General features: G+C 41.7%; 2 protein-coding genes across 3 annotated transcripts in view; one reads left to right on the forward strand and one right to left on the reverse strand.

Moving 5' to 3' along the window:
• DNAAF9 (dynein axonemal assembly factor 9) overlaps positions 1 to 17,554 on the reverse strand; it is a 112,062-nt gene extending 94,508 nt beyond the window's left edge. For both annotated transcript variants that reach the window (XM_067533659.1, XM_067533661.1), the window contains exons 1-2: positions 17,440 to 17,554; positions 4,315 to 4,394 (exon numbers count right to left, since the gene is read on the reverse strand). In XM_067533659.1, the coding sequence (XP_067389760.1) occupies positions 4,315 to 4,394; positions 17,440 to 17,546 (187 nt within the window). In that variant the 5' untranslated portion in view covers positions 17,547 to 17,554. The remainder of the gene's footprint in view (positions 1 to 4,314; positions 4,395 to 17,439) is intronic.
• LOC137143646 (histone H4-like) lies at positions 3,190 to 3,513 on the forward strand. Its single transcript, XM_067533543.1, has one exon. The coding sequence runs from the start codon at positions 3,190 to 3,192 to the stop codon at positions 3,499 to 3,501; it is 312 nt and encodes a 103-aa protein (XP_067389644.1). The 3' UTR covers positions 3,502 to 3,513.
• Positions 17,555 to 26,865: the final 9,311 nt, after the last annotated feature.

The following is a 26,865-nucleotide window of genomic DNA, read 5'->3' on the forward strand; positions in this document are numbered from 1 at the left end:
TAAGATTCATGTATGTGTCGTAACGGGTTAAAAACATTGTATTGTGTGTGCGCCCCGAGTCCATGTAGGCCTTCTTTATTTTTAACCCATTTCTTTGATTACTGTGTCCTGTTGACTAAATAAATACTTTGTTTTGAGAAGGCTGAACAATGTCACTGCATATATTTTCTGGTTACAAAGCTTCCAAGACAGGCCTTGCTAAAGGAGACAATGAAAAATGGGAACTGAAGCCTAGGAACCCAGTCTAAGAGTGCCAGAATCACAGGACTCCTTCAAGTGAAGTGAATGTCCAACAGGAAGAGTGAAAGCAGAAGAGTACAAGACATAGCATGTTCTGCAATCCGTGACACTCTTATAGAAAAATATGGGTATCACCACAGCCTTGGGATTCAAATTCCTGATGGTAGAAATCCAGTCTTCTCTCCCCCACTCCTTCTCTCCCACCCATCCACAACCAAAACAGAAGAATCAGAATCTCACATCATAGTTAAGATTAATTGCTAGCTGAACAGAGCTAATAACAATGCTAACTGATAAGGCTTGCACAGTACTCATCAATTTTCCCGCTGCTGTTTGGAATCATCATGGCAACATGGTGCCATGCAGATTCAATCTAAATAAATGGCTAATGAGTAGAGGAACTTTAGAGGAAAAAAAAGTGAGAAGTGAATGGGAAATGGAGGAAATAAAATGAAGGAAAGAAAAAGAGTGCTACCAGCACAACTTTGACATATACCAGCTTCCATTTGGAAAAAAAATACCCCCATCCAACAAGAGTTGTAGCCAGAGGTGAATTATAGCTAAACTTACGCTTGGTAAGGTGTATTTACCACCCCCAGCAGACTCCCATGTCTCCACTACATTTCTACCAAAAAGTCTTCAGCCATATGTTCAACATCTCTTACCTTGACTATTATATCCCCTTCTGTGGCCTGAAGGTCCAGCTGTCCAGACTCCAGCAGGTACAGAATCATATTGCCTGCCTTCTTTCTTGCAAGCACAGAGGAGCGCAACCTTAGATCTCCCCTTAGATGGCCCAACTGGCTCTGCCCACTTATTTTGAAATCCAGTTCAGGATAGTCCTCCTTCTGTTTAAAGCCATCCATTCTCTTCCCTGGACTTGCTGCATCTTACCTTGCAGACCTCGTCTCACTTTTTAAAACCCCCTCATTCAGTTCTGGCTTCCTTTCTGTCCCTCTATACAATGTCATCTCTTTTGAAGCAAGAGCCTTCTCCTCTACACCTCGTCATTGTGAACAAACATCTGAAATATCAGCTAGCAAAATATTTTCTCTAGTTTGCCCATACATTGTATCTTCTCTCCCTCTCTGCTATTATTTTTATTTAACTTTGTATTAACAAAACTATTTAATTCACAAAGCTATACAAAATAAAACTTCATTATACTGAAACTTATTCACAATGATGTAGATACCAGTACAGTGATTTCAGCTATGCAGTAAAGGAAAATACTTCCTTCCACTGTAGGAATTATTGAGTCAAATCCTGTGGCCTGTGTTAGGCACATGGTTAAACTAGAGCATATCAGTTTTTACTGCCCTTATATCTGTGAATCTAGATAATTAACTGTACAGCATATATTTTGAAAACTTTAAGTGTCCTCAAAAATCTGCTCAGCCCAAAGGTGAACTGCAAGTGTTTTTTTTTTGTTTTTTTTAAAGTTAAGATACGAAAAGTAAAAATTACATTGTTTTAAAAATGTAATTTGTGATGAGCTAAAATTAGTTTAACCCCAATTATGACAATCTAAATTGCCAAGAAGTCTGAGTTGCAATTTCTGAGAGAACCAGACAGATCACAACTGCCAGTTGTGATGTTATTCGCATCCTGTAAAGAACCCAGCAGTTCTACCATTCAAATAACCTTGGATCTTAAAGATGCATGTTTTTAAAAATACAGCTCTAATTACAATTTTAATTGCCATTGAACCCTCCATCTGCCACCCTTTCTTTGCAATCTTACAAAGAAGTTTTTAATTTGAGCAAAAATCTGTAGTTCACACTCATGTAATATTTTTCTGAGAAAGGAGAATATCCCAATTTATATTATGATACCTCATGCTTAAGTAAGTATCTAAACTGTGAAATATTTATAATGTAGATCTCTTTAATTTAGCAAACACCACAAGATCCAGTGGCTGCAAAAAGAAGTTAGAAAAATTCAGATTAAAAATAAAGAGCCATTTTTTAACAGTGGGGTTAATAGCTTAAGGAAGTAGAGAATTCTTTATCACTTCAAGAGTATTTAAATCAAGACTGGATGTCTTTCTAAAAAATATATGCCCTAACTCAACCAAAAGTTATGAACTTCTTGCAAGGTGAAATTTTATGACCTGTGCTGTGTAGGTCAAAGTAGACAATCATAACGGTCCCTTCTGCAATATGAAACAAATAATGTTGTTTGTGCTTTTTATTAACAAATGATAAATGCCAAAATTTTTCATAGTGGCAATTATGCACTGGATGTTGATTTTCCCTATGGTCTGAAATACTTCACATCACACTGATGTTCATGCATCAGGATTCCCTTATCCTACCAGATGGTTCACTGTGTAAATATCGAAGTCTATTCCAGAATGAGACTCTAAACACTACTTGCTGCTTCTAGCAACAGGCATGGCATTTCTTTAAAGCTGCATCTTTCCTTCTTGCCTTCCGCTGCTGCTACAAAAGTAAGAACAGCAGCAGGAGTTCAAATTGAAAGCAACGTATGTCAAGGAATACTATGGTGCTAATGAAGGGCTTGCTGTGTCAGTTAAAAATGAAAGTTTTCAAATGATGTGTTTCTGATGATAGTCTAACTTGGGTAAAGTATTTATATTTTTTACTGCATCACTGAAATGAAAAATGTTGAATTTAAAATTAAAATTCTGGCACGGTCTCTCAACTTGGAAAAATTCCTTCAGCAAGTGGGGGAAAAGTTGTTTCAACTTGAGCCAAAACTCAAAAGGTTTCTTAAACTATTACAATTAAGACCGATATTCTACAGATGGAAGAAATCCAGGAGGTTACCTAATCCATCTTCTGCCAAGGCATAATTGTTACCTCCCATATATTTATCAGTTTTCTATCCAGTCTAGTTTTCAAAGTTCCAACTGATGGTCTTCCACCAGTTTCTCTGGCAGACTATTTCACAGTCTAACATACCAAACTAAATCTAGCTAACAACATGTCTGGTCGTGGGAAAGGTGGCAAGGGGCTCGGCAAAGGGGGCGCTAAGCGCCATAGAAAAGTACTGAGAGACAACATCCAAGGTATTACAAAACCAGCTATTCGCTATTTGGCTCGTCGTGGGGGTGTGAAGTGTATCTCGGGTCTCATTTACGAGGAAACTCGGGGAGTGCTGAAGGTGTTTCTGGAAAACGTGATCCGAGACGCTGTTACTTACACCGAGCACGCCAAGCGGAAGACTGTAACTGCCATGGACGTTGTTTATGCTCTCAAGCGCCAGGGCCGTACTCTGTACGGATTTGGAGGCTAAGCCTGTGTCGTCTAACTCTCAGAAAACTACATCTATAACAAGTTTTCCATTATATCCTCTTCTCCAAGTTTAATCCCAGTGCTATAAATTCTATCCTCTCTTGGGCTACAGTAAATAATTCCTTACCTATTTAGATCCTTCAAATATTTGTACATTGCTATGTTCCCTCCTTTGTCATTGCTTAGCCAAGTTCTATATAAAACTTTTAACCTCATACTCATACCCTCCAGCTACCCCAATCACTGTCTATGGAATTCCCTCCACTTTGTCAATATCTTGATACTAATTAGGTACTTATAACTAAATGCAAATTACAGGCAGGATCACACCTGAGGCATATAGAATGGGGCTATTACCTTCCTATAAGATGATGCCTTTGTGTACACCAACCTGTTTTGTATTAACTTTTCTGGTGCCATAAGACAATGCAACTCAAGTCTAGTTTATCTGCTACTGTCACCACTAAATCATCATTGCTTCCCAGGTTTCTCAGAGGTTGCTTCTCACTGAATCTGTGTTTTTAATTATTTACCTTTAAAGAAAAAAATCCCACTGATTTGGGGAAGGTAGCAGATTTTCTTTTCTATCTAAGTTTGTCAGCACAATAAGACACTTAAAAATAATAGTTCACATATTTCCATTTTGGTATCTTTTTTCTATCTGAGATGCATCTTATTTTGTGGTTTTCAGGATGGTTTTAAACTCTACATCCTTTAATATTTCTTTATCCTCAATTGTTTACATGACTCCTAATGGTCTTCTGTGCATTTCTTTAACATGTTGTTTATTGACTTAACAGTTCAGAGAACTAACCTAAAATGCAGAGGATGCCATCAGGTTGAGATTTGCTGCTCTCTGTCAGGATGCTTTGGATTTGTCGAAGACGGCTGCAACTGCAAGAGAAAGAGAGCCAATCCTTAGAGACAGCACTTAAAAGGACTCAAGATTGGTCTTTCTTTTTTCTTAAATACATTGGGTAAGGACATGAAAGAGAAACGCTGGGATCCAAGTAAAATTTCAAGTAAGTTTAAAGTTCTATACTATCAAACAAAATAAAGAGTGAAAACCAGCACCTATTATTTTATTTCTATGTTTTGTACACAATCATTGTTAGGGAGTTGTTTTGTTCATAAAGAAACAGATTTGAGTTTCAAAAATTTCAAAAAGAAGGGTAATGGGAAAAAGAGATTAAAAGCCATAGATGACACCCCCAACAAGGTCTTTGATCTTTACAAATATAGATCCAATAACTAATTTATTCCCTGGAGCAAAAAGATCTTTCAGTCCTTTCAGTAGAAACCTTTCAGTTCAGACAAAATTCACATTTAAGACAATGTGAATTTAGCTTTAGTAAGCTCCTCCTTTTAGAAAGAGGTGGCAACAATACAACAGGGAACTGAAATTAAGTATAAGCTGCAATACAGATTTTGAGAGTCAAATTATATTATAAACACAATGAGAAATCAAGAACACAGTTACAAATGCAAAACAGTTTATTCCTGAATGTTCAAGTGACAATAAATGCCTTCAGTAAAAGGAAAACTTAATATTAAACAAAAAACAATAACGGCCTCCTCTTGTTTACTTCTATAGTGCAATCAACTCATGTAGCAACTACTCATTAAAGATTTCCCTGACATGAGGTGAGTGGCTAGAGTCTGACAAGTATCCATTTAAAATAACATTTAAGGACAGATGAGATTGCTTTCACTAACCAAAACAATACAAAACTGTTAGTACTATTTCAAGTGCTCAGTAGCTGAAGTGGACTCCTCAGCCATATTACATCAGGCTTAAGTTATAAAGTCTCTCCCCCAAGATGTACCTTTTTTTTTTTTTTTTTTTTAATGAAAAGTTCTGATTACATCTCAAGAAATTATCTACTTGCACAGCTGCATGCAGAGAAAACAAATGTGTCTCCTAACAATTAAACAGCTATATTGTGACAATAGTTTTACAAAAGTAGCAGGAACCATAGTGATCAGAGTCACTTCCTTCCTACCCAAACTGCTGTCTGCAACACTGGAATTTTACTACCTTGGCAACACTGGAATTTTAGGCAATTTATTTTCCTCCTGTTGACCTAGCATCAGTGCAGTTCCACCTGCACCAGCAACAGCAGGAGGGTTCCCATAGATCAGGTTGGAGCATTTTTCAAATCATATCACCTAGACCTGCTCTGAAGAATTTTGAGACTTCAACAACATTTTCTTTTATTCCTGGAGAAGATGTATTAAGTCTTTGGCTAAAAGATGCATTAAATGGGCACTGAGGCCATATGTTATTAAGGAGCATCCTTTTGTTTCTTCTTCTAAGTATCTTCTCGTCTTTGCCACGTTTGTAGCATTGTCTGTGACAAAACTGCGCACATGACAGTTGAATTTTTGTTCACAGTTTATTACAGCTTTCACTGCCACTTCTTTTAAATAATTCTGTTGTGTGGGCATTTCCCAATCCATCTATTGTTTCTGAAAGATATGTAACCCCATCCTCTGCTGTCACAAAGGCACATATTACTGGATCAGTGTGTACATTGCTCCACCCATCAAGGCTTACACTGGCAAATTTCCCCTCAGTATTTCTTGCACACTGTTCAAAGTTCCTTCTCATACACTGTATCTAGCAATCTTCTACCAATGTCTGCTCAATCAGGTGGAGTGAGCCTGGTCGTAAGGACTCAACCATGTCAATGAAGTGTTTATTGTTAATGCAAAAAGGAGAATTTGTGGCATAAATGAACCGAGCAATCTTTTCATCTATGGTGTCTTGTTATTTGGTGGTTCAGGAAAGGAATTTCTTCAAAATATTCCCAGATAGGGTCTCTCTCACACTCAGAAGCCAGGACAGTTTTTCCTATGGCAAAAGTGTGGGGGAATATAGGAAGCTGTGTGTGTACTGAATAATGTCTTCCCTTTTTCTTTCCAGTCCACTCCACTGTTCTTTTCTACTCTGCCTCCGTCCTTTGTCTCTCTGTCTTTAAAACAGTGTCTTAACTAACTAAGTGTCTTAACTAACTAACATTAGTGCTGTCACAGCCAAATGTTGGATCATTTGTTATAGTAAAATACCAGTCACCTTACAATTAAAATACATGAGAAAGGAATCATGTCCCAAGGAGCTTAAACTAATTTCTGACCTCAATGATTAGGGAGGTGAGAATTACAAGACAATAGGAAGAGATGAGGAGTAAAGACCAGGATCAAGCAACAATTACACGTTTACTCATTGAGCGTAATGAACAGAATGATGGACTAACCAAGGTATGGTTTCTTGTTTGTTAAAAAGATATCTTAATGATTATTTTCTAGTGCACTGTCTTTTTCCCCTTAAATTCCCAACAGGGACTCAAAAAGCTAAGAAAAGGATTGAAAAGATTTCCCAATATTTTTTCAGTTAATTTTTTTTAAATTTAGGATGCTCTTGATATGGAATCCTCATGTTTTTACCTACTAAACAACTTATTACCACACAAAATTAAACAAAGTTTCATTCAGAAACCCCAAGATATAGGACATAAAATAGGTCAGACTATACATACATTGTTTGTTTGTGCCAAGTTCACTACAGAACCTTCAGCAGAAGAGTAAGTTTTCTTTATCTCATTTGAGAAACAAAAGTTGCCTATATCTAAGTATTCTCCAAAGTATTTAGATACTTAATAGGTTTGTGAAGAACCCACTCTTCCAAAAAACAAACAAAAAAAAAAAAACACTTCACTGTCATTTCATTTTTGATCTCCTATTTTACTAAGTTTTTACATACACCACCACATTTTAAAGTTTTGATATTGGAAACACGAGGCTCTTATGTCTATTTCTGAATGATTGCTTTGGAACAAGTTATAGAACTACTGAGACACTGGTGATGCGAAAATGGGACATGTCTTCTGATGATTCCACTCACTAGCAAACTGAATTCAGAACTGTGTCAGCTTTTCATAACATCTGCTCACCTCTCCAGCCGCCTCTGCAGCAGTTAAGCATTTGGACTGATTTAGTCTGACTGAAACTTGGCCCAAGCAATGTATTTAACCCGACCTAACTCCAGGTGTAGACAACGCTAGGTCAAACAGAAGTTAATTCACCTCCTCAAGAGAGGATAGCTAAATCAACTACAGCCACTGGAAAATCCTTCCCATCACTGTAATGAGTGTCTACACCAAAGTACTAAACCAGCGCAGTGCTGCCAATGCAGCATTTCTAGTGACAACAGTCCAAATAATAGGCAAGGTGCTGAAAAGGTAAGTAGGATGGCAAACATTTATCAATATCTAAGGGAATATGCAAAAGAGTGGCAAGTCTCATTAGTTAGCAATTATCACAACTACTACAGTGTCCTTGCAATTTTCCTTACAGAAAAACAAGATTGTAATTTTGGACAAATGTGTGTGGTTTTATGTATGAGGACTGAATATGCTTACAAAGTTAATGCCACAGCAGTTTGTTTCATTTCATAAAGTTCTAATGGTCCCTCCACCCCCAGATTGTGGGAAAAACTACCACGCTGCTTATTACTCTTAATTGCATCCTGTATTCCTACATCTAATTTATTCAGTGCACTACACACAGATTCTTTTTCTTGTTGTGTCCCAGTCTGCATTACTGATGAAACGGGAAGAAATAAAGTGCCATTAAAATGGCATAGTTTACCATATGTCTGAGTCATAACCACAGCTGTGGTTAGTGGGTAAACTATATTATTCAGTAGATGTAACGGCTATAGCTCTATTGCTGTACTGAAGTGTTGCTTTGTGTATGTTTTGTTTCACATTGGTAAACATTACACTCCTCCCACAGAAACATTTGAGACTCCTTAACTCATGGCCATCTATGAAAGCTTCACCGTTAACTAAAGAAACAGATCCACAACACAAGTATGCAAAATCTGCAAGCAACTAAAATGTGTGTCTTCAGAGGCTTAAATAGCTATTTGCTATCTAAGAATAAGATGCTTGTCACATGAAGTGTTTGCTGTTCAAATACTGCACTACAATCTTTTTAAAAAGCTGAGTCTAAAAGGCTCTCCTATTGTCTTTAAAACAAACCTCACTCCTCAGCAGTTGCCAGCAAGATGTATCCAGGCCTGCTGTTATTGCCATTGTAGCTATAGACCTGACTCAAATATAAACAGCCAATTATGTTAAATCCGTTGGCAGTTTTGCAATGCTGACAAAATGTCCCCTCTGGAATAAATATGAAAAGGGTACTCCTTTTCAGGCAGGATAGCAAGTACTACTGGTCTGGATATACCACTGCCCTAATTTCAAACAATGGCAATTTCAAACTCAGAAGGGAGGATAAACCCATTTTTAAAAATTGCTGATTTTTTTTTAGTTAAATTATGACAACCGATATGAAGGCCTAAACTTATTATAACAAAGTCATGTAAATTAAATCACAGAAATATTCAATCAGTACATGTTGGTTGCTGAAATTTAAAAGACAGTCAAACCACTGAACTGGAATTCACCAGCTAAGCACCTGGAATCAGAATCTGTTGACATGCTTAGTCAGTTTTTGGACAGCAATAGCCACTTCTGCAGGTGCCAAGAGAATATTTTCTTCATTTCAATGTATTCAATTAGTTCATTTCAAAGACTAGCTTAAAGTTGAGAAACTGATTGGGATTGAAAAAGCAGGAAAGCATGTTTTCCTCTTCAATCTACAAATAAAAACTAGGGGTTAGAGGATAAGTTCTACTAGTTCTAAAAACTTGAAAATCACTGTGATCAGAAACCATCAGTTTAATTACTAAATACCTCCTTTGTTTAAAAAGTCAGCTAGTTTTAAATGCAAAAAATATGTTGATAAACTTCTCATATATCCAGAACATTTAAGGTAATTTTATTTAACTAATTAAAAGCAATTTTAAAATACTTGTGTATTTTTCATTGCATTCCAATTTCCATCCAAATGCAGCTTGACATAAATCATGAGTAAAAAATTAATCCAGTAAATAAGAAATGCATCATTCAACATTTTCTAACATAATAAAACATGCAAAAGTTAAAAAACTGAATAAACCCATAATTTCTTAAATAAACGTATACAGATGTAGTCTATCCTCCTGGTTAGCAAAACATACCTAATTTTCTGCAAAGCTATATTTACCTGCAAATCAACAGGTTTTAATGGTTACCAATCGATCAGAATTAACCTTTACGAAAAATCCACCCTGGGATTCAGTATTCACTGTTTTTGGTTTTCACAGTTAAAAGGGCCTGACTGTGAGAGAAGCCAAATACTCTCAAAACTCACCAGCTTCAAAAGGAGTTGCAGATACTCAGCTTCCCTCAGGCTCATGCTACACCTTTGAGAATGAAAACGTAAATGGCAATCATTTCCCCAAACTTTGTATATGGTTTATTTTTCTAATTAGCTTAAAAAAAAAAAAGTCTACCCCATTTTTCCTGCCTGTCACTCAGAGTAGATAAAATTGAAACTTTCCAGCCTTCTTAATACATTACAGGCCACATTAAGAATTCAGACTCAGATGTCTTGCTGGATCTCCCACTCTCAAAAGGGGCTATGCGGAATGAGCAAATTACAGACAAGTTTTTGCTTTTTGTATTCATGAGATTCGAATCTGTTAGATTCTTCCTTGCTTTGCACTTGTAATATTTGCTATTCCGGCTCTGCCTGTACCACATATTTCAAATGTTTAATGAAGTTTTCAACAAAACAAAGTTGCTTGGGATCGCCCAAGGCAACTTAGCACATCTGAACATCACCACTGTTAAAAACACACCAGTACTCATGTCAGAATTCTGTATAACCATAGACATGTACTGCTGGAAGGGACCTCAAGATGTCATCTAGCCCAGTGGTTCTCAGGGATTTAGGGGTGTCACAAGTGGCTATGGCTTTGGGGGTGACGAGCAGGGCAACTTCCAGAGGCCCCACAAAGCTAAATTACATGCCTCAGTCCTGGGTGGCAGGTCTTGACCCTCAGCCTTCTGAAAGGGGTAAAGTAGTCTGGGAAGGTTGAGACCCACTGATCTAGCCCATCCCCCTGTTCTGAGAACACGTTTGTGTACTTGCAGTTACACTACAACTACTCTAAGCTTTGTTTCTGTAATACACCACCAAAGCAGCAGCTGTAACAGTAGAACCTGTAGTACAAACAGAGCTCAGACTTGGCATTCCCAGTTATATATGTGGGTAACATTCTTTTGAGTCCTGTCTATGCCACAGCTTCTACCACATCAATAGAGATGCACTAGTGGTGAATTGCAGTTGAAGTTTGTTAGGATACATAAAGGCCATAGCCTCTCAGCTGTAGAAGCAAGGACTTTGGATAGTCCTTGCCACCCCACACTGACAAAGGATTGAGAGTCAGTTTAGCAGCCACATAATTCCCCAGACAACACCGTGACTGCCAGACAGAACAAATGCCTCCATGAAAAATCTGTTCATCAGTTCTTCGGATATCGAAAGTGCTAAAATAGGAAACATGGCTGCTCATAGAACAGAATGGCACCCACCCCTGACCTTCTGCTTAAGTGGGACCCAGAAGACAGTGTCAATGACCATAGGGTAGGATTAGGGGGAATGCACCATTTGGTCCAAAACTTCCCACCACATAAGTAGGAGCTGGTACATCAGCAAACCTAAAAATAACGAAAAATGACTAAGTTACTACTTAGAGGACTTTGACCCAACATTAGTTGCAGTTTGCCCATGCGAAAGCTGCATTTGCTGTGAGCAAAGTAATTCTTACTGCTCTGTGAAGATGGACTACTGATATCGAATACAGCAGTCAACCACATTTCTTGAGCATGGGCAAATCAAGAGTTGGAGTGGATATAAATGTCAGGCAGGAGCTAAAAGGAGCTTGTTTTTACTACAAATAAGAATCTCAGTAATAATGAGACAATAAGCACAAGTGAAGCTTTTCCCCAGGTGCAATGACATAAGCAGATAATGAGAAAGCATATGCCAAGTGAGTATTACAACCAGAAAGGCTGCTGTGAAGTAGACCTTGAGGGACTACTGATACCAATTTACAGAGCAGACACTAGCTCTGCCTGGCCAGGCAAAAACACATTTTTCTTAAACTGTAGTTTGTACACAGGGAAAGTAGAATGTATTTTCTCTCACTCACTCATGTCATTTCTGCAGTGATTGTGGGTGACAGTCTCTCTTGCTCCTTGGATAATTAAATCAGTCACTGATTACAGACACAAAGCCATGTCTATCTGTCACATCAGCAAAAGTCAAATGGTAATGACATATGACTTTTGCAGGCTGAAGGGATAGTGGAGATGTCATCTGAAGCGAAATATTTAGAATTGACTAAGTTTGTGATGCTACTTCTACAGTTTGGGCAATGTACTATATTTGTGAATGGTCATTGAACACAAAAGGATAGCACCTTTCAGCAGCCCAACACTTAGTTTAAACAAATGCAGTGTTTGCTTGCAGCTGTGCTTTTTCATCATGTACCAAAACAATACATTCTTTAATTCAACTTTTTTTCTTACACAAAACGGGGGTGATAATTAAGGGACAATACAATATACTAAACCAGAGGTAATCAACTATTTTCTGTCAAAGTCAAAATTTCTTGGTCATGGGATAGTCAAAGTCTAGACTCCAAAGAAAATAATTAAAAACAAATGATAATTAATAGTAAATAAAAAGGTTTTTTGATCCATTCAAAAGCATCTGGTGGTCTGGATTTGGCCCATGGTCCACCTATTGATTACCCCTGTACCAACTCTGAACATAATTATACAAATGAAGGGGAGGTAGGGTGGAGGAGACAAAGCTGCAGGAAGGAAGGACACTGAAAAATAGAGTAGGAAAATAATGTAGATCATGCCAAAAAAACCACCACTTGTTTGAACAACTATTAGCTAATTAAGTCCTTGTCTACACTCAAAAACTAAGTTGACATAATATACAGTAATTACTGCTGTGGCTGACGTCCACACTACCCTCATTGGGTCAGTGGAATGCATCCTCACCAGGAGAATTCCACTGACCTAAGAGGGGCAGTGTGAGGAGCTGAGAGACCAGTCTCTCTCAGCTCCCTGCTGGAAGCCCATAGGCTGGCTCCTGGTGGGCTGGTTCCTCGTTCCCCTCCAGGGAACCGAGGGCCCAGCCGCCAGCGGCTTCTCCTGTCCTGCCTTGCATTGAGCAACACTCCAGGGTTGGGCTTTCCTGTCAATTTCACCTCTCCAGGGAGCAGTGAAATTGACAAAAATGACAGCCCCACCACAGATGTAAGGGGATGCAGTGTCTTCATTGACACTGCGTCACCCTAACTCAGCCGACAAAAGCCATATACCTCTTGTCACGATGGTTTTATTTTGTCCAAAAAACAGAGCAGCTTTTGTGGCAGCAGGGCACTGATTGCAGTGTCCAGCAGCACTGTTTTGTCAACAAAAGCTGACTTTTGTCAACAAAACTCTCTAGTGTAGACAAGGCCAGGTAGAATGGGTTTGCTTTCAGTTGCTGCTCCTTATTTCTTAGTGCAGCAATAAGACTGCCCAGCATATTTTGGAAAACTAAAGCCCGTTTTTCAAGTTAGGAAAAATACAAAATTGAACTTATGTGCCAACTATTCGTTGTCCATGGAACCTTTCGTCTCCCTCTCCAGCCCCCAGTTCCACACTTTTCACTAAAACTCAGGGAGCTCTCTCTTGCACATCCAATCTGCTGGTACTCAGCCAGTGCTCCAACAGTAGATAGCCAGCTGAACTTGAGATCTGCATTTTTCAGATTGTTCTGCTCCTCCTGCTGCAGCCCCCCAACACCAATCAATATGCTTACTCTGACGAACTATGTGTCATTTACTAGCAGAAGTATCAGCCAATAAAACCATGACTGGTTTTTCCAGGTTACGCATGGAGAAAGCAGACTTGGGGGGGCAGCATATGTGGGTGAGTTTGGCTAAAAGGAGGGGGTATGTGTGTGGGCAGAGACTGAAGTCTGATGCTGGATCACCAGCTGAAGACAAAGGGGCATTTCAGGGTGATAATGTGAGAAGACAGAGACCTCTCATACAGTAAACTCCTCAGTTTGCTGATTATAAGAGCTGTAAAAGATAACTGCCATTCTACCAGAAACAGTACAAGACAAGTCCACCACGGATATACAGGCACACTGTATTGTAACAGTACAGATGTAAGAACAATCAATTGCTGTACTACCATTTGATTTCTTTAGTCTAGACAAGGGTTTCAGTCCAAGGCCAGCAGGTGTCAACTCAATTTTTCAAGCCTTGAGTATCACCGCCTATTCATTTTGATAACTGGCAATTATTCTTTTTCCTCCTATTCACTTTCTCAAGCCTTTGCTAAGATTTTTTTCCAACATTAATCTAAAAAAAGAAGTTGAAAAAAAATCTTGGTGAAGCCATATGAGGAAGTGACTAGAAAAAAAGTTTTTGGGTTTTTTTCAAACTTTTTCCTCAAAAAAAAAACAAAAAACCTTTGCACTGAAAACAACATTTCATTAAGCAAGGTAACAAAAACATGCACCCCTCTCTTCTGTCCATCTCAATCCATATAAGTGTCGCCCCTACTACCTCCGGTCCATGCTTTTCCTTAGCACACTTAGGCCTGGGTCTGCAGACAATAGTTGTATCACTAACTGCACCAGTATAATTAAAGCAGTCTACACACACACACACACACACACACACACACACACACACACACACCTCTCCTTCTGTGGACACAATACCACCAGTATGTATAGCTTATTCTCCCGCCATACAGAAATAAGCTATCTGTACAAGGCATATTCATAGCTTATTCTCCCTCCATATGGGAATAAGCTATAGCTGTACAAAGCACCTTTATATCAATATAACTGAATGCATACTATGGGTTGTACCACTAAAACAATTTCAATTAAAACAATAAAATACCTCTAACCAATATAGATATACTAATACAAAATTTGCATGAAGACCAGACCTTAGCTGAAAACAAACATACACACCCTCCTCCCCTAACTGTCTTCATCTTTGGAAGAAGTGCTCAACTAATTCTGTTAGTCATTACATTAACCACCTCTAGTCCACAGAACAGTAATTTCAGAGACTTGAGAGACAACCCACTTAAAAAGTCATGAGACTCTTTGAAGTGAAACACCCTTTTCAATGTGTTTTCAAAATACACAACATGTTTTTACAACATACATAGTCCTCCATAACATATCAGTGGTTTGAGCACATGCTTTGCATGTATGAGGCTCTGGGTTCAATCCCCAGCACCTCTAGTTTGTCCTGCTCTGAGCAGGGGGTTGGACTCGATGATCTCTTGAGGTCCCTTCCAACTCTAATATTCTATATCAAGAACACCACAAGTATACCAATGCAAACAACAAACCTTCTGCAGGAGAACATCCACAGCATAAAGAAATTTGGAGACAATATCCCTAACTTCCTCCTCTAGTCCCATACTACCCAAATCAGTAGAACGATTGATAATTGTAGCTATATATTTAACACACTTTATGTTGAAATGCAAGAACACAGGAGTGCGTGCCTGGACATACTACAAAGGGCACTGACTGTGAGGATTTTCGACTGAATGCCTAGCTAAGATAGAATCATAGAGTTGGAAGGGACCTCAGGAGGTCATCTAGTCCAACCCCCTGCTCTAAGCAGGACTAACCTCAGCTAAATAAATGGGTTTGCTTTCAGTTGCTGCTCCTTATTTCTTAGTGCAGCAACAAGACTGCCCAGCATATTTTGGAAAACTAAAGCCCGTTTTTCAAGTTAGGAAAAATACAAAATTGAACTTATGTGCCAACTATTCATTGTCCATGGAACCTTTCGTCTCCCTCTCCAGCCCCCAGTTCCACACTTTTCACTACAAGTCAGGGAGCTCTCTCTTGCATTTATGAAAGATGCCCATTTAAGAAAGTCATGAGACCTACTTTAGAATTTTGCTTTAATAATACCTCCATCCCTGGTCTAAATATTTCACCTTTGAAGATAAACTTCCATTATGTTCCAGGAATCACCAAGACAGGGTTACTAAACATCAAAATGAAAGCATTTTAGTAGACAGTGACTTTACATTTTTCCTCCCTTTGAAAAAGTGATCTGTATTATAAAGTACAAATCACCAGTGTTATCCTTGTTGGTAAAATAAAGTAGACAGCTATGTAAGGGTCACACAAAGGTGGGCAGCTATTTATAATTCTATACTAACAAAGAAATTTAACTTGTATTGTTGGCTGAGATTTGTTAACCAGTGTTTAATTTTTTTACATGAAAATACATGGGTTTTTTTAAAATTAAATCTGGTTCTATCACCAAAAAAATCAATTTTTGAAAAGACTTCTTGGAAGACTTCTTTTAGCAGTTAAGGATTCAGTAAATTTTATTTAAAACAATTTATGATTCTTTATTCTCTTTTCCTGATACGGTGCCCAGGATTTCAGTTATGAATGCCAGCTTTCCAAGCACCCTACAGAAGTACAGAAATTCTAAAGTACATGGAAGAGATCCAAGAAAAATTATCTTGGGATGTTTCTCCATGTTTATAAATATACTCTAATAATTTTCCATTTGTGTTTAGGAATTTTGGGGAGCTTGGCTGTTTTGTTTTGTTTGTAAGTTACTTGTCTTCCTTCCCAATACCTATTGGCAGTCTGGGAGTATTTACTGCAAACAGACGTTTTTCCTCCCCATTTGAATTGAAAATGTTACAGTGCATCAAGTGAAATGGAATGCCAGAGCAGAAAAAATTAACAGCTAACATTTGGCATGTTAGTGGGAGGAGTTCAATTGCTGGCTGGATATGCCAAGGGAGCTCAAGACTCGCAGATGTTTCTAAGGAATCAGAAATTCTACAGGCAGCACTGAAACAGGATCTCAGATTCCAAGGTCACTCATTTCCCTAAGCAGCGAAGCTTCAACGGAAACCATTTTCTCTTTTAGTAAATGAAGATTAAACCATCTGGACTCCATGTTATTTCAAATTTGACAAACTATACTTTCCATTTTCAAACGAACACTAAGCAGTGTTATTTTATTTTAAAACATCAGATTTCAACACCCGCAGCTGAAGGACAAGCAGTTTCACAGAGTAAGATTCCCCTTTCTCCTCCTTGTCTCTCACGACATCCAATTTCCCACTACACAAGGAAGAAGAATTTAACCTTCACAAAACAGTTTTCTTAATACACTGCAGACAAACGGAAAGACCACCATTCTTTGTGCCAGCCTGCAGGATTTAATACGCAAGCATGTCCCCTTAAAGAATGACAGTCCCATTTTGGGCTGCCTTATGCATTTGTTTGGAAAGAGAGGAAGACAAATTACAAACGGTACAACATTTAGCCGTTTTAAATGTGGGCAGCTCTGCAAAACATTTTGTGGTGGCATTCTGGATGCTGCAGACGCTAGATTCCTGTTACTGTATGTATGAAATTAACTGCTGCCATAGATTGCACTTTAATTATTCAGGCCTTCGGGCACCTCATCCTGTCCGGGGTGCTTTGCAGCCAGTCAGACTTTATAATAACAACACCCTGCTTTAATACCCACGTGCGCCCTGTCCTCCAGGCTACTGGAACCTGGAGAAAATGGGCCAAGCCCTAGCAACCCTTCCCTGCCCCAACACGCCTGCACTGCAAAGGGCACAGCCGCCCCTACCAAGCCCGCACCCTTCTCCTCCTCCTCCGCACCCCACTCCCACCATACACCCCACCTTCACGACCCACCCCTCAATCCCCAGCCCACCCTCTGCGCACAGGCCTCCCCACCCCCCAACGCCCTGCAACCTCTCCCCCTTCCCAGCGAGCCACCTCCCAGGCCCAGAATGGTCCCGGCAGCCCCACCGAGCCAAGCCAAGCCAGCCCCCCACGGCCCGCCACTGCTTCTGCCCCACGCCCCGAGGACCTCCAATGCCCCCCCCATGGCCGCCCCACTCCCCGCACCGCCCCGCCAAGGCCCCCCCGAAGAGGCCGGTACCTCACGAAGGGGTCGGCGCCGCCGCGAGGCCTGGAACGGCCCCTCCGGAGGGCGGGGGACGGGAGGGGGGGGAGCAGCAGCAGCGGCGGCCTAGGCGACAGAGCCATTGTGCGAGCGGAGCGGAGCCGGGGACTCTGGCCGGGCGGTTGCTGCTCCGCCGCCGCCTCGCTCCCAACTGAGCCGGGGAGGGGGCGGGGCGCGGGCCGGAACACACCACCCCGCCCGCTCAGGGGAGGGATCGCCCTCCTGCTCTCCGCCGCCCCTCCCCCAGCGCGGACCGAGGACACCCCGACCCCGAGGAGGAACGAGCTCCCCCCGATACCCTCACCGCCTCTTCCCCGGCGCGGCCCGGACCTGCGGAGTAACCGCTTCCCCCCCCCCCCGCACTGACAATGGTACCACCCGGCAACAGCCGGGGGGGGGGGGGGGACACAGCGGGTCCGAGACCAGGCAGCCCCGCCCCCACACCCCCAGCTCCGCCCCCAGTCACGTCACGTCTCTCAGCCCCCCTCGACTCCCTCCCATCCTGCCCCCAGCTTCCCCTCAGCCCAGCCCCCCTGAGCCACCCCCCATCCTACCCCCAGGTTTCCCCCGACCCACCCCCCAGTCCTGCCCCCAGGATCCCCTCAGCCCAGCCCCCTGAGCCACCCCCATCCTACCCCCAGGTTTCCCCGAACCACACCCCAGTCCTGCCCCCAGCCCCCCTGAGCCACCCCCCATCCTACGCCCAGGTTTCCCCCTTCAGCCCCACCCCCAGCCCCTCCAAACCACCCCAGCTCCTGCCCCCAGGTTCCCATCACCTCCTACTTCCTTCAGATACATGTACTGCATGGTTCCCATTCCCTTCCCCATGGTGTGTAGACAAGATATAGTGTCAACACACAATGACATCAACACACAAGAGGACAACAAGCCATTCGAATTCATGAGCGCCTCCTCCTGGGTTTCATCTAGGCTAGACATGGGACTTAACCTCTGTCTTATTCTCCCCATGTGTGAAATGGAGAGGACGCTGTGTACGTTGCAGTGGTATTCAATGTAATGATGTTACCATTTGCAAAGGGCTGTGAAAAGAGTTAATACATTAAAAGACCTACAACCCTCTGGTGAGTGGGAGACCTGGGAGTTGCTAGGCACCAATTTATTTGTACCTTGCAAAACTTTGTAAAGTGTTGGCATCTTTGCACAGACCCTGCCACGATCAGCTGGGCATTGTGTCTCTTCCAGCAAGCTGACCGGAGGGAGAGGGGGACTTGAAGATTGTCCCCGGTATACATCCTTTCTGTAGAGTCAGTTAAAGTTTAGGTACATCCAAAGAATCATTTCATTAACCTTTCCCAAAAATATTTCAACTCCATGCAGTGCGTGGTGATCAACATTTTTCTGACATGAATTAATTGCATTGGGGTATATGGGAAAATTTGGATGGACTAGTAAAAGGGCCAGGGACCATTACCGATAGTGTAATATTGATTATCATACTTGTTGCTAACAGCAGCCAAAATCGGTAGACATTTTTGCAGGCCTATGCAGCCTTAGCATGACTAAGCCAGGGGGGGAAGGGAGCCTTTTGCACAACCTTTATCTGACTCTGCCCTTCCCCCTCCCCTCCAGTGATGTCTGGTGAACGTGCTGGTCTGTGTTTCAGAAGAAAAGCAAGAAGCTTATCTATATTTACCCGATGGGAGATGTTTGTCAGGGCCTCAAGGCATGCAGATTCTGCACAAACACATCTGGCTAATTAGTGATCTGTGAAAACCTCTTATTAGCTTTGAAACTGCTTGCCCAACAAGTTTTTTTGACGTGTTATTGTCCACTGACAAAGATAAATGAGGGGGAGAGGTTTGGACTCTTTGGGGATCTCTTCTTGGACACAGATTAGGATCTCCACTGGCAACTGGAAGATGGCCCAATCGGAAGGCTGCCGCTGTACCATTCCAGCCACTCCAAACTTCGTTAATTATTGGGGGTGTTTTACTAACCTGTTGCAGACGTGTGTAAGTGCTTGAGACTAAATAAAATATAGCTTTAAGTGAGAGCACTTGTGTGTTGTACTGTTTGTGCCAGCCCACCTATCAGTCAGATGGCCACGACTCCATTGAATTATTTCCTGACACCGCCATGCACAAAGTAAGGTTACCAAGAGCTTTGGGTTGAAAGAACCACAGGTAACAGGGGGAGAGAAAATTATTTCACAGGCCCACCCAAAAATGCTAAGAATAGTTCATCATATACACCTTTCCCAACTCAGGAGAGAGTCTATATCTCCTGAGAGGGAGTCACTCCAGCACTAACTATTATAACTGTCTGCCCCATAGAGGAAATTCTAATACCACCACAGAAGGATCCACACACATGCACAGAGCCACCAAGACCTACAAGAGTCGCACAAACACACTCAGGAGAGAGTCAATCTGAGAGACAAGTCAATCAACCCCACAGATGAAAGAGATCCATTCCCATTTTAATAAAAACCCATAAAGATGAAAAGCAGGCAGCAAAACTAAAAACAAAAATTAACTCCCTGGGAAACTCCTCTCTAGCAGCTGTGTCGGACTGGCTCCTTTTCCAGAAACTGATGTCATGACTTTTGTTTCACAGTGACACAAGTTGTTATTTTTGATTCAGGATCAACATGTTGCACCAAAACTGCATTGCATTTTACACCTAAACCAACATTACTACTTCTTGTGTTTGATTTTCCCTGGTACTTGTAGGAGTCAGGATAACCATGGCAAAACTGAGAAGATCCCAGAAAAAGCAGAAAAGATGTCAAATTTACTGGAGTATGACTGGAGTGGAAGAGATCCAGGACATGACTCACACCCCATACAGCAATGACACTAGAGGAGAAAGTAATTAACTTTTTCTGAAATTTGGTGTCCCGCTATTGTTTGAGCTCCTCTAAACTGTAAGGCTACAAATCTGTATTAAATGTACAACAATCTTTAAAGATGAAAAAGAAAGAAAGTTGTCATGTCAGGAAAGGAGGAAGTTTGCTTCACATGCTGCTCAGGGGTTCTTCCTGACCTAGTTCTCATCCAACATTAATCTATAAAATCTGGGTTAAGTATAAAATCTCTGTACCCTTGACCTAGTGGAGACGATGCTTGCTGTGCTTTTGGCTCAGATTGCCCGACACAATTTGGCTTTTGCCTTTGGAAAATGCTACATTTGTAGCCAGGCTTTTTAAAAAACCTCCCCATTGCACCTTTTTTGTTTGTTTGTTTGTTTGTTTTTAAATATTTGTTTCTGGAAAAACAGATGGGCTAAAAATAGCCTCCATTTATATGCTGCCTTGCATACTGCAAGATCCTAAGTTCCTTTACACACTAGACACCCCTAAACCTTTCAACCCCATGCTGGCAGTTTGCCAGGAGGCTGTGGGCTGCAGCTTATTAAAAATAAATGCACAAACCTAACAATATTGGCTTGTGCATGCATTTTCCTTGTTAAACAAATGGATTGTTTGAATTTATCGGCTGTGACAGCTGGAAGTTGATAATTTGTTGATCACTTTGTGCTTATACCAAGGGTGGGCCACAGGCCTTATTTTAGGACTTCCGAGGACACACTTGGCCCTTGCGTGGTTCTTTGGTCTCCCAATAAATTGATTTATCTTAGCACCTTTCACTGTCATATTTAATACTTCTTATTACTTCTATAATACTTCTATAACAACATCCATCCAAAAATCTCCATATGTATTAGAGGCATGAAAAAGCCCCGTTGCAACAATTTTGTGATAAACGAAAATATCACTGTCCCAGATGGGAAAACTGAGGCAGAGCACATAGGTGACTTGTCCACTGTGAGTCAGAAGCAGAGCCAGGAATGGAACCCAGGCATCCTGATGTCCAGTCCTGTGCTATAACAACAAGACCATCTTCCTCAGTATATAATGATCAATCCAGCTGCCACTGAAATGTATCTGTGATTCTGCACCAGTGACATAACACAAGAGTTGCAACTGAAAAATCTTGTCTATCTATAAATACAGAGGAATTTTATTATTAGTTATTATTGAGACAAATTGTAAACCTTCCAACTTGGGCTCATCTCAGGAAAAGCTATGTCCTCAAGGTGGTGGCTAAGTACAAGGAGAGGGATCATGGTTTGGGAGGTGAATTATGGGCTGCAGGGTGAGGTAGGAGATCTCTGGGTATCACAGGGGAGAGTGTGTGTAGAGTTTACAGGTGAGTATTGGGAGAGGGAATGAAAATAAAAAAGCAAATTCCACCTTCCCACAGGTGCTAAATTAAAGAAGAATTAATCCAAATGTAGTTTCTGGGCAACATTGCTATCTCCTGTTTCTAAAATATTCTAGGATTGTGTTTATTATTTTTCAATGATGGAGCGACACATTACAATCCATATTAATATTATCACTAAAGCTGGTGCTTTTGTTATAAACCTTCAATAAGGATTTACTCCTCTGACATTCTGAAGGTCAAGTTTCAATTCCCTACAAGTTTGTAGTGATTTTTTTATAGAAGTTATTTTAAAAATCCATCCTGTTTCTATTTCAGGAATACAATAAGCTGTTTTCACATTGTCAAACCTTTACTGACCTCCTGTGAAATGGATTCATTTTAAAATGAAGTAATACCGGGTATTATCCCCCAAAGTATGGAGCATGTGATTTTTTTTTTTTTTTTGTTAAAAAGGAAACATCCAAGTTAATTGGCTGCTGTGTTTCATAAGAATTTGTTTTCTCCCTACAACTTCAGATTTATAGGATTCCTATATGCCCAGTGCAGCCACTGCAAGCTGCTAGGTTTGAAGGTTTGTCCACCTTTTTAAGCAGCACAGTCTGGGGAGAGGGAGGCGAGGGAATGGGGAATATGGGGATTGGATGAGCACAATGGTGTGACACCCACCCTCGACTGAAACAGTGGCTAGGATTATTGGGTGAGTCCCACACAAATATTTTGCAATGTCCTTCTGTGACCTGGGTTGCTCCTGGGCTTCGGACAAACCAATACCAAGACCTTGGTCGGGTGTCACACAACAAAAAGGATGTTCATTTGTCTGTCACCCCTTTAGGCAGGACACCACCTGCCATCATTGTACCTAGCAGCAACAAGCAAGGCATGGGTAGCAAAGAACAGTCCCTCATCAGGCCTGCCTCTCTTCAGGAAGGCTCTGGCAGATGGCAGTTTCTCGGAGAGTTCCCGTTCCCAGCCAACCTACTTTCACAGAGTGAGAGCTGGTACTCCTTCCCTGTCAGCCCCCGAATGAGCTAAACTCTCCCCTTGCAGCTTCTGTCTGTCTCCAAGCTTAATACCTGCCACAGGTGTAGTGGGGCGGGGCTGATTGAGCCCACAGATCATCACTTCTTTTCTGTCCCGCGCATACCCCATCTCACTCTTATAACAACAACAAAGGATAGGGTGTCTGGACTGCTTTGATCTGCTCCCACCTCAGTCTTGCTGTGTGACCTTCAGCAGCGTGCTAACAGCCTAGTTTTCAGCAGCACTGAGCACTCACAGCATTCACTGACATCAGCCAGAGATGTGGGCACACAGCACTTCTGGAAATCAGGTCCTCTGCCTCATAAGAATGGCCATACGGGGTCCATCTAGCCCAGTATCCAGTCTTCGGACTGTGGCCAGTGCCAGGTGCTTCGGAGGGAATGAATAGAACAGGGAATCATCAAGTGATCCATCCCGTCACCCGTTAACAACTTCTGGCAAACAGTAATCTCTGCCCATCCTGGCTAATAGCCATTGATGGACTGATTCTCCATGAATTTATCTAGTCCTTTTTGAACCCCATTATAGTCTTTGTTCTCCCAGCTATACAATGGGGATAATAACATTTACCTACCTCACAAAGGGGTTGTGAGGCTTCATTAATGTTTCTAAAATGCTTTGAGATCTTTGGGTGAAAGGAGATGTGTCCTTGTAAGGACAGCATACTTAGGTCTGTCTCTGCTGTGATCACAGGATGTGAATGCAGCTCCAGCCAACCTAGCTAGTTCAGGTGCCTGAGCGGTGAAGCTGTGACAGCTTGCACTTCGGCATGGGCTGTACAAGCCGAAATGGAACTCTGGGTAATTATTTCTGGAGCGACCACATGCTGAATCTTGTGGTGCCACAGCTTTGCTGGTCTGGGAACCAACTGGCACGACTAAAGTCAGTTTGGGGATGGCTACTCAAGCTGCAATCACACCCTGTGACTACAGTATAGACAGACCCTTAGATTGGAAGCTCTTTGGGGCAGGGACCATCCTTTTGTTCTGTGTTTGTACAACACCTAGCTCAGGGGTTCTCAAACTTTTTTTGCTGGGACTCCCTTTGGAAATATTTCAGGCTCTGATGACCCCATCACAAAAGTGACAACCCCTCCCCGCGCCATACCATGCTACCTTTACTTCTGCGCTGCAGCTGACCCCCGTGCTGCCTTTAGTGGTGGGCGTCCAGTCAGCAGCAGCCACTCGCCAGCCACCCCACTCTGAAGGGAATGCAGAAGTAAGGGTGGCAATACCATGACCCCCCCCCCCCCCCGCCCACAATAGGCTTGCAATCACCTTTTGGGTCAGGACCCCCAGTATGAGAAACGCTAGCCTAGCTCATAAGGTCCTGGTCCATAACCAGGGCTCCTAGGTCCTACAGTAGTAGAAATAATAATTAATAATAGTAATAAAAGAATCGTGTATAATTCTCTATCCTGAAATGTTTAAGCAGAAGTTTTGAGTTTCATTTTCCTCCTCAACAGACACTGAGCAGAAATCACTTTATGCATCTGTAATAACTTTAATTAATTTAATTCTATCAAGATATTGTCAGTCAAGAAAAAAATAGATGATTAAAAGTGGTTTTGCAGTACAACTCTGCCCTCTACCCCTGGAAATATTGCATAAATACACATGTAGTTCTTACTCATATAAGTAAGGTCCATGAGTGACTATTAGCCAAGATGGTCAGGGATGCAACTCCTTGCTATGGGTGTCCTAAGCCTTGGACTGCCAGATACTGGGACTGGATGACAGGGGATGGATCACTTGATGTTTGCCCTGTTCTGTTCATTCCCTCTGAACCATCTGGCACCTGCCATTGTCGGAAGACAGGGTGCTGGGCTAGATGGACCATTGGTCTGTAGCAGTATGGTTGTTCCTATGTTCTTAAGTAAGTGTTGTAGATCAGACTCTAAATTGGCTGCTGCCAGTCCTTGGTCAATTTCTTTGTGTGTCAATAGCAGCACTTCTCTGATCCTGTACATTCTAGCGAAGTATGGAAATGAGCTGAATAGCTTCCGGGCTGTTATGTACACTGTAACCTTCATATTACAATCAATATGGAACAAAGCCAGCAGCCAAAGGGTTACTTAGCTCAGGGCTCCAGTGACAGATGGGTTCAAATATATTGTCCTCTGTGAGCAGTTTCTTCACTGATGTGGTGTTCAGCATGGCTCCTTATGATCTATGTGTATTTACATACACAGACTAAAATTAAATCAGCACAGCACCTCTGAGAACTACCATTCACAAGTTGTAAGCTTATACGTTTCTTTGCTATCAATATAAATTAGAGGAATGCAGTTTATTTTGCAGCTGTCTTTGACATCATGTTTTTTTTTAAGCCACCAGGAAAAATCCGTCATAAATTAAATATATGATTTGGGGGATAGGGAGGCAGGAACTGTCATACTGTGTAAATTGTCTGCTCCACAAAATGTTTTTTTTCACTACTTGAAATTAAGACAAAAATCACTCATTTAGAAACCAACAACGAAACCCTAGAACCCAACCTTAGGAAATAAAACAACACAAAGCATCTTCATTTCCTATTATCTCTGTGAAATATACCAGCTTGGGAAAACACACAGGCTTAACTGGCCATAAATCTTGGTTTACTAATAAAACCTTTTCTACCTACTTAGAGCAGAGTTAAGCCTGGAGAATGAAACCTTATAACATGTTGCCTAATTATTGTGGACGATTGCAACTGAAATGTAAAGCTTTCCGGCAGACTCTATAAGAAACCTCCCATCCCATGCCACCAGTGATTTATGATTATTTATCATGCACAAAAGGTATGCAAGTGGCTTTAAAGACAATAAATAAAACTAGGAGCCCAAAGAGGCTTACATTCTCACACGCTAATCTGGCAAACACTCTAGTACATGCGTAATGCAAGTAGACCCGCTGACTTCCTCTGTGTCCCGTTTCTAATAGAAAACAATTGTATATTGGGATGGTAAGGGTGAAGATATTTTTGGTGTTCTGTGTTTCACCGCTTTGTGTGTTGAGAATAGCTCTTGTGACCATGTGCTGCCATGTTGCCAACTCTTGCAATTCCACGACAAGTAACACGGTTTTGGCCCTGGCTGGAGACAGCCTCACCATGCCTTGAGATGCTCTAGCTCTCGTGTGATCCTCAGCCCTGCCCAGCAGCACTGACCGGCTGCCTTCCCCTACTTCCCGGCTTTCTGAAGATGAGCAGCCAATCAGGATTGCTATAAGAGGTAGGCAGAACTCTCCTTCCATGCCTCAGTGACCCAGTGGAGGTTTTGAGTAAGGGAGCAGAAGAGGGAGCAGACAACACCATTCCCACAGGAGGGGAGGAGGGAGCAGAAAGAGTCCAGCAGTTCAGGGTGGCTCTGCTCTCTCCTTCCCGTTCCCCGCCTGTGGAAAATGGATCAGGTCCTCTCTATTCCTGGCCCCCTCCCCTCTCCATCCCTGCGATACCAGAACTGGGAAGGGGGATGCAGAGCCCCTGGAACTACAGGATCAAGGGGCACTGAAGGGCAAGGGGCAGATGTGGGGCTGGGGAGGTAGAATTGATGTGAGTTGGGAAGGTGCATAATTAATTACGGGGTTGAGAGGATGGGCAAAGGTGGGGCACAAACACAGAATTAATTGATTGGAAATGGTGGGAAATTTGTTCTCAGTTGGGTCCTTCAGCAAGGGATCCTGCTGTGGGAGCCAAAATCACTTTACTCTATGGGAGGGATGGCATAAGAACGTAACAATAAGAACTGCCATAGCGGGTCAGACCAACGGTCCATTTAGCCCAGTGTCCTGTCTTAACAGTGGCCAGGACCAGAGCTTCAGGGGGAATGTATAGAAGAGTGCAATTTTGGAGAGATCCATCCTTGTCTTCCCCTCCCATTTTCTAGAAGTCAGAGGTTTAGGGTTACCCCGACCATGGGTTGCATCCCTGACCATCTTGGCTAATAGCCATTCATGGACCAATCCTCAAGGAACTTATAGATTCATAGATTCCAAGGCCTGAAGGGACTATTATGATCATCCAGTCTGACCTTCTGTATAACACATACATAGAATTTCCCCCAAATAATTCCTAGAGCAGATCTTTTAGAAAAACATCCCATTTTGATTTTAAAATTGTCCATGATTGAGAATCCACCATGACCCATGGTAAATTGTTCCAGTGGTTAATTACTTTCACCGTTAAAAAT

This window comes from Emydura macquarii, unplaced genomic scaffold (assembly GCF_026122565.2).
Source record: "Emydura macquarii macquarii isolate MOO-44397 ecotype Brisbane River unplaced genomic scaffold, CSIRO-AGI_Emac_v2 contig_3345, whole genome shotgun sequence".
Lineage (NCBI taxonomy): Eukaryota > Metazoa > Chordata > Testudines > Chelidae > Emydura > Emydura macquarii.